This window comes from Pundamilia nyererei, unplaced genomic scaffold (assembly GCF_000239375.1).
Source record: "Pundamilia nyererei isolate P.nyererei 1_Seehausen unplaced genomic scaffold, PunNye1.0 scaffold00003, whole genome shotgun sequence".
Classification (NCBI taxonomy): Eukaryota; Metazoa; Chordata; class Actinopteri; order Cichliformes; family Cichlidae; genus Pundamilia; species Pundamilia nyererei.
In genome coordinates, this window is record NW_005187404.1 from 9,321,888 (window position 1) to 9,330,191 (window position 8,304).

The 8,304-nt window shown below is 40.3% G+C and overlaps 1 protein-coding gene across 1 annotated transcript in view; it reads right to left on the reverse strand.

Annotated features, from left to right (window-relative positions):
* Positions 1-8,304, reverse strand: part of eepd1 (endonuclease/exonuclease/phosphatase family domain containing 1) — a 19,842-nt gene that overhangs the window by 6,276 nt on the left and 5,262 nt on the right. The window contains exon 2 of the mRNA XM_005720903.1: positions 4,447-4,498. Within this exon, the coding sequence (XP_005720960.1) occupies positions 4,447-4,498 (52 nt within the window). The remainder of the gene's footprint in view (positions 1-4,446; positions 4,499-8,304) is intronic.

Sequence of the window (8,304 nt, forward strand, 5' to 3'; positions counted from 1 at the left end):
ATTAATGAGTTTTTTGGGTTCATTGAGAACATGGTTGTTGTTCAATAATAAAATTATTCCTCAAAAATACAACTTGCCTAATAATTCTGCACTCCCTGTAAATTAAAAGGACCCAGCTGGCAGGACTTGAAATTTAAAAATGAAATTAATATTTCAGATTTGAATATGAACATTTTATATTATTTTCTCAAAGTAAGACATACGGATTTCCGGACATTCAATTTAAAGTCAACTTATACTTAGTGCGTCAGCAGCAGTTAATAGCAAACAATATGAAATCTTATTTTAAACCACTCAAACCGGCGCACAGTTATTAAAGCAAATGTTCAGTTGAATCATATATAAACTATCAGTCAAAAGTTTGGACACACGTTCACATTTCATGTTTTGTTTTGTTTTTTAATTTAGATTCTCACTGAAGGCATCAAAACTATGAATGAACACAGATGGAATTATGTAGTAAATAAAAAAGTGTGAAATAATTCAAAACACGTTTATATTTTAGATTCTCCAAAGTAGCCACTCTTTGCTTTGATTGCTGCTTTGCTCACTCTCTGCACTTTCTCCATGAGCTTCACGAGGTCATCACCTGAAAAGGTTTCCAACAGTCTTGAAGGAGTTCAAAGATGCTGAGCTCTTGTTGGTCCTCCATCTCATCCCAAACCATCTCCACTGGGTTTAGGTCAGGTGACTGTGGAGGCCAGATCATCAGGTGCAGCACTCCATCTCTCCTTCTTGGTCACAGAGCCCTCACACAGCCTGGAGGTGTGTTTGGGGTCATTGTCCTGTTGAAGAATAAATGATGGGATGTGGCTGCAGGATGCTGTGGTAGCCATGCTGCTTCAGTCTGCCTTCAATTTTGAATAAATCCCCAACAGTGTCAGCAGCAAAGCCCCCCCACACCATCACACCTCCTGCTCCAGGCTTCACAGTGCATGTAGAGACCATCGTTCACCATCGCACAAAGACACAACAGGTGGAACCAAAGATCTCAGCTGTGGACTCATCAGACCAAAGGACAGATGGTCTAATTCCTCGTGTTTCTTGGCCCAAACAAATCTCTTCTTGTTGCTTTTCCTCAGTCGTGTTTCTTAGCAGCTATTTGACCATAAAGGCCTGATTCACACAGTCTCCTCTGAACATGTACAGATGTGTCTGCTACTGGAGCTGTGTGGCATCTATCTGGGCTCTGATCTGCGGCTGGTGACTCAGATGAATGTATCCTCAGCAGCAGAGGGACTCTTGGTCTTCCTTTCCTGGGGCGTCCTCATGTCAGACAGTTTCATCGTAGTCTTGATGTTTTTGCGACTGCACTTGGGGACAAAGCTTTAGCAATGTTGCAGACTGACTGACCTTTAGTCCTTACAGTAATGATGGGCTGTTGTTTCTCTTTACTTAGCTGATTGGTTCTCACCATAATATGATTTGTATCAGTTGTCAAACAGAGCTGTGAGCTGTGCACCAACCTGACTGCTGCACAACACAACTGATGGTCCCAACCCCATTAACTCTTTCACGCACAGTGGGCACTACAGTGGGCAGCTATTCAAAGGCTGTTTTCTTGTATTTGCGTCAGTGTTGATGGTATGATGAAAGGTGATGTTGTCCACATAAGTTAACATGTAAAAAACTTTTTTTAAAGTACATGTATAAAAGAAAGTTCAAAAATCTTTTTTCATGCCTAAAGATGAATAAAAATCCTGATCGAGGTTGTCAGAATTCCTGCATGAGAGGGCGAGAAATTCCACAAATGAACCCTGACAGGCACACCTGTGAAGTGAAACCATTTCAGGTGACTACATCATGAAGCTTATTGAGAGAAGGCCGAAGGTTTGCAGCGCTGTCGACAAAGCAAGATTTGTCAGATTCGTCAAAGCATTACTTTGACAAATCTACAATATAAGACATATTTAGAGTTATTTATCCTTTTTTTCTTTGCTACAATAATTCCATGCATCTTTCTTCATATATGTGATGTCTTCAGTTTGTATCTATGATGTAGAAAGTAGTAGAAATAAAGAAAAACCATTAAATAAGAGGTTGTGTCCAAACTTTTGACTGGCAGTGTTTAGTGCCAAGTCACAAAAATCACCTCAAGGTGCTTTATAGTTTAAGGAAAAAGACCCTGCAGCAAAAACCTCAAACGACCCCCTTTAGCAAGCACTTGGCAACAGTGGGAAGGAAAAACTCCCTATTAGCAAGAGGAGGACTCTGCCAGAACCAGGCTCAGGGAGGGGCAGCCATATGCCACAGCTGGTTTGAGGTGATGGGAGGGAGCCAGAGATTAATAATAACAAATGATGAAATGCAGAGTGAGCAGAGTAAGCACATAGTGAGTAAAATATGTGAGTAAAGAAGCAACAATCAGTGCATCATGGGAAGTCCCCTAGAGCAGCGGTCCCCAACCCCCGGGCCTCGGACCGGTACCGGTCCGTGAGTCGTTTGGTGCCGGGCCGCAAGAGTTGAGGCTCAGGTGTGAAATGTGTGGTTTTCAGGGTTTTTATCAGTTTTCAGTTATTTTGTTATCGTTTTTATCGTTAACTCGGTTTTCCTGGGTCTTTTCACGTGTGTTATGAATAAATCTTCTTTTTTTCGGTACCGGTACTAGTTTTATTTTGTTGCATTTATCCGCGACACCTTAAAGGCCGGTCCGTGAAAATATTGTGGGGCATAAACCGGTCCGTGGCACAAAAAAGGTTGGAGACCGCTGATCTAGCACCCTAGGCCTTCTGTAGAGCAGCTAGAGGAGGAGTCATTGCTGGATCGCTGGAGTTCAACTATATGTCTTATCAAATTGGAACGTTTTAAGCCTAATCTTAAAATCAGAGACGTTTTCTGTCTCCCAAATCCAAACTGGGAGCTGGTTCCAAAGACCAGGAACCTGAAAGCTGAAGGCTCTGCTTCTACTTTTAAATATCCTCGCAACCACAGCTTGATTTGGACCTCTGTTGGAAAGCCACATTCTAACTTGCATAATAACCAGAAGTTCCTTTTATCACTATACCACAACCTCCCATGGCATTCAAGCCCTTGTGATGTGTGTCGATCTGTTATATAGAAGGTTTTGGTATAGGATGGGGTTTCAGTTAAAGCGCGAGTTACGACGTAGATTTCCTGAAGGAGTATAATTGACGCGTAAGCCCTAGAGTCCCTAGAGTGAAGTGCTCTATTGGAGTGACACGGTACTACGAAGTCTCTAAGATAAAATGGAGTCTGATTACTCATGAAGTGCCAATTCACCTCAGTGGTCATAAGGTACTATAAGATCTTTAAGATATGACTTTAGATAAGCGGAAGAAAATGGCTATAATTTATTGATTTGTTATTCAAAATCTTTATTCATTAAAGTTGTTCATGTGTGTCACGTGACTACATTCTGAATGATACCCGGCACAATGTGCCAGACTTTTCAGCAACAATTTATTAATTATTCAGATGTTAATCTGTTATATTTTAATAACACATGAGCATCTTCTGTAGTAACGCTGTTGTATAGTTAAACTTAACATTAGTTTATTATTTTAAAGTTTTTTTCTTCCTTTTCTATTTGGAGTTTAATGTGTAATATTTATAACACACGATGTGAGGTGCTGCCCAGTTAAGTGACATGAAGAATGGGATTAATGGTTTCAGAGTTTTTAAATATTGTTTATTAAACGGTTCTCAAACGTAAGCTGACGTCTGAGTGTTTCTTAGTTTTAGACTAGTCAGTTATGTGGTCAAATTTATTTCCCTCGTTTAGTCAACTAAGAAAATAGTTGCCAGAAACATCCCAACTAAATACATCTGCCCCTTACTGTGACCAGCCCAGAGAAACGGGACATCGCTCCTCTGTCAGCTGTGACAAAAGAACAAAAACACAAGCCAAATGTACACAGAGCGGACCAAGCCAACAGACTCCTTCCAAGACAGGAGTGAAAACAGTTTCCATCGAACAATGAGCTTAAGTCAGATGATGCAAACCGTCTCCAACAATGAATTAGATCCCAGACAAGCCCCCACTTGTTACAAGTTGGCCCATAGCCAGTGACAAAGAGGGGGGGACGAGACAGGATGTGTTGCTAATCATTATGTTATTCACTAAAAGGAAATATGACAAATATAAGTTACGAGAAATCAGTAATGACATGAATGAATGAATGAATGAATGAATGAATGAATGAATGAAATGTGCGCTAATGTTGGCAGCAGTGTGACGGAAAAAATAAACTAAAATTTGAGGGTGTCAGTCTTGGGAGCGAGAGCACAAGAGTATTTTTAACTCAGGCGTACTTAAACCACATGGCTGTAACCCAATCAATTTAACGATCCTCTCCATCACTGAAACCCTGCAGAGTATACACAAAGACAAGCTGCTGTCACATTTCTGATTCCTGCTGCCCGTGCACGCAAGTCACCTCATTTACAATAGAAGTTGGGATAAGTGTAATTCATGTTCCACTTTACCTTATCAATAGCCTCGTGCTCCAGCAGGTCTTGCACTGCCAGTAACTTGATACTGTAATAAGAGAGAGAATGCATTTTTTAAAAATGTACCTTTACACGTACATCATATACATACATATGCATTATTTACCCAAATCCTCTTAAAATAAATAAATAGTTGAAAACCCTGATAGAAAGGCATGATAATGAAACCCACTGACAACAAAAGGACACTTTGGGCATTCCTCCTGTCATTACTACATGGTTTTACAGTGGTCTGAAAAAAGTGATTGCCCCCTAAACACCCTTAGCAGCAACAACTGCAATCAAGTGTTTGTGTTAACTGGCAGTGAGTGTGTCCCAGCGCTGTGGAGGAATTTTGGCCCACTGATCTTTCCAGAAATGGTGTAATTCAGCCACACTGGACGGTTTCAAGCAGGAGCTGCACTTTTAAGGTCATGCCACAGCATCTCAGTCACGTTCATGTCAGGACTTTGACTGGGCCACTCCAAAGTCTTCATTTTGTTTTTCTTAAGCCACTCACAGGTGGACTTGCTGATGTGTGTTGGATCATTGTCCTGCTAAAGAACCCAACTGCACTTCAGCTTCAGGTCACAATAGATGGTCACCATATTTTACTGTTGGTATGATGCTCCATTTCGAAAATGTTGTCTTACTTTTACACCAGATGTAATGTGACATTTCCAAACAGTTCAACGTTCGTCTCATCAGTCCACAGAGTGTTTTCCCAAAAGTCTTGGAGATCATCACAATGTTTTCTGGCAAAACTGGGATCAGCCTTTATGTTTCTTTTGCTCAGCAGTGGTTCTCGTCTTGGAACTCGCCATGCAGGCCATTGTTGCCCAGCATCTTTCTTATGGTGGAGTCATGAACGCTGACCTTAACTGACACGACTGAGGCCTGCAGCTCCTTGGATGTTGATCTAGGATCTTTTGTGACCTCCTGGGGTAATTTTGGTCAGACACTCTTTGGAAAGTTCACTAGCTTCCATGTTTTCGATTTCATTTGTGGATAATGGCTCACGAGAGCCTTTGAGTTTGGATTTTTTCCCCTAATAGACTAATAAATACCCTCATTTTGAAACTGCATTTTGTGTTTACTTCTTATCTTTGCCTAATATTTAGGTTTATTTGATGACCCTGAAACATTTACGTGTGACAAACATACACAAAAAAACACTTTTCACACCACTGTATATAGTACTGGGTGGACCACGTTCATTTTTTCAGGTTACTTTGAAACTCAACCGTACTGATTAGAGTTAATCATCAGAACACCCATTTTGTATTTGTAAATTAAAATTTATAAACTTAAAATTTATTTTTCCCAAACATTGTATCAGAACATTGAAAAATTAAAATTATTACTAGCTACGAAGTAATGTGAGGGATGACTCTGTTTTATAGAAATCTTCTAACATTAATGGAACTTTTAGCCTTAAAAGTTCTGAGCATTTCATTTCTTCTTTCTACCCTCGCACTGCATCTGCACAGCATTTATGACTTACTGGTACCAAGCAAAGCTGAGATCAGTTTTTCTAGGAGATCGTCATGTATTATGGTTGACTCAGCATAGTAAACACACAGCAAACTTAGGCCAAATTTAAAGTTTCTTTTAACAAACTGGCAGACAGCTGAGAAAATAAGACTCTTTATAGACACACTTTAGACTGTTTGAAATTCAATGTGCCAACACTGCATGGAGGAGGGGCCTTTACAGCCCAATAAATATTGAACTGTTTACTTTTCAAATGACTTCCCAGATCAACAGTCAGCTTAATAAAATGCTATACATTTCTAACAGGCACTTTTACTCTGAAGATGAGCTGCTTTGCATTGCATTTTGCAACACAGGTGAGACACTCAACATTACAGCTGCTGGCTGCTTCCTGTCAGCTGATCCTCAGTGAAACCAGGGATGCACAAGCATCATAAGTAATGCCGTCAGTCAGGAGTCAGAATTGAGTTACAACATGTCACATGACATGGCACAATTCAGCCATGATCAGACCGCCACGTTGATTCAGTTATACAGGATTCATGTCAGACAGAGAAAAAGAGCAGAGTTCTTCTCCTTTAAAGATGGGGACCGATTCTCATCGCCAACAGTCATTTGACAACTGTGGGTAACGTGGAGAAGAGATGTGTGTGCAACACCTGGTATCTGCTCAAATGGAGCAGTTTCCAGACATTTCTGCAACAACTAGTGATGTTTTCAAAGAATCAACATAAACTGTGACTGTTATAGCAAAGATTTTCTACACGCTGTCAATACATACCCACACAAAAGGAAGAAAAGCTGCACTGAAGCTACCGTCTCAGCCATTTGTACTTGTGCTACTATAAATAAACATCACAGCTGTTTCTTCAGCACTCTCATGCTCAGTGTGCCAATTCCATCTATCCATCCACGACTACACACCAGTAGTTCCAGTTTTCACCCTCCTTTACTGGCAGTGGTCTAAATGTGGCCCTTCAAAGGATTATGGGTAGCTGAGGTCCTTATAAGCATCCCCAGCAGGTCTTCTAGAGAACTCCACCTGCCTGGGTGAGGAGGAAACACACCACCAGCCCATCCACATTTTTACATCGACTTCACTCCTTTTATTTAAAAAAACAACAACAAAACAAAACAAAGAAAAGGAAAAAATAAACTTTAGTCCTTCATAATTCTATGTGTGATTGCCAATTTGAAGCTAGACTCCACAAACAGCCAGATGCATTAGAGACAGCGCTCTGAAAGCTACTGGCTACGGCTAAACAGTCTTTGTAGGACGATGACAATAACAACAGCCATCTGCATCAACTGAAGACTAAAAATAAACATTGAATAATGTGCAAATCTGGTTCCACACTTTTGGACTCTACTGATCACATGCATATATGACACTGCAGTCTTACAGTCTTCATGCAATAGTTCCCTAAAACTCCATGCCTGCAGTCAGTCTGTCCTCAGACCACCAAGAATAAAAACAGCTCCTCTGTTATTTACAGTGCGGTTGCCACAACAGGTTGCTCAGATTGTTTTGATTTGTTACACCGGATGTCCTTCCTAATGATTCGTGTTTACTCCTGGGAATTACATTTTGCTCAGGTGTAAACTTCTACATTATGCAGCTACAACCAAAGCACCAAGAATAAAAAACAACACCAGCAAAAACCCAAATGACTGAATGAATGGAAATATTTCAATAGCACCAAAGAGCAAAAACAACTAAATATAACACAATGACTCACGAGGCCTCTCTGAGTCACTGTTAGTGAATTAGTATTTAACAGCTGATCAAAATATTGATTTCTTTTGTTCTAGAAACACCGCAGCAGGAAGTCCATGTTTAAAAGAATCAGCACCTTAAAGTCGTACGAACGGTCAGAATCTTTAACACAGGTCGAGGATCGGCCGCAGTCTTTCGTGCTCGCTTATCAACCAGAGATCTAGACAGAGTTGCTCATTAGCTTTAGATGTTCTCAGACCATCACTGAAAAACACAAGTTTAGTTACATGTTGTTTATTGCACAGAGGTTTTTTGAATGCTCAGTTCAGATAAAATGATTAAAATCCTGACGAACATTTCATTGTTGAAAACAATAGCAATGTTTTTAATTCATTATCAAGTTAAATTTGCATCTCTCAAAATGCAAATAAACCCTCGTGCTCCCTGTTTTCTCCTGATTCAGTACACATGGCATAAAAACAGAGCGTCTCATGATTTAAACTCCAGCTGGGTAAGTATGTGTGGAGGTTCATGTTCCTCCTGTGCCTGCTGGGTTTTCAATGGTACTCCAGGTTCTACTCAATTAGACTAATTGGTGTTTGATCCTGTTAATGAACCTCTGCAGCGCTCAGTCTATATAACCC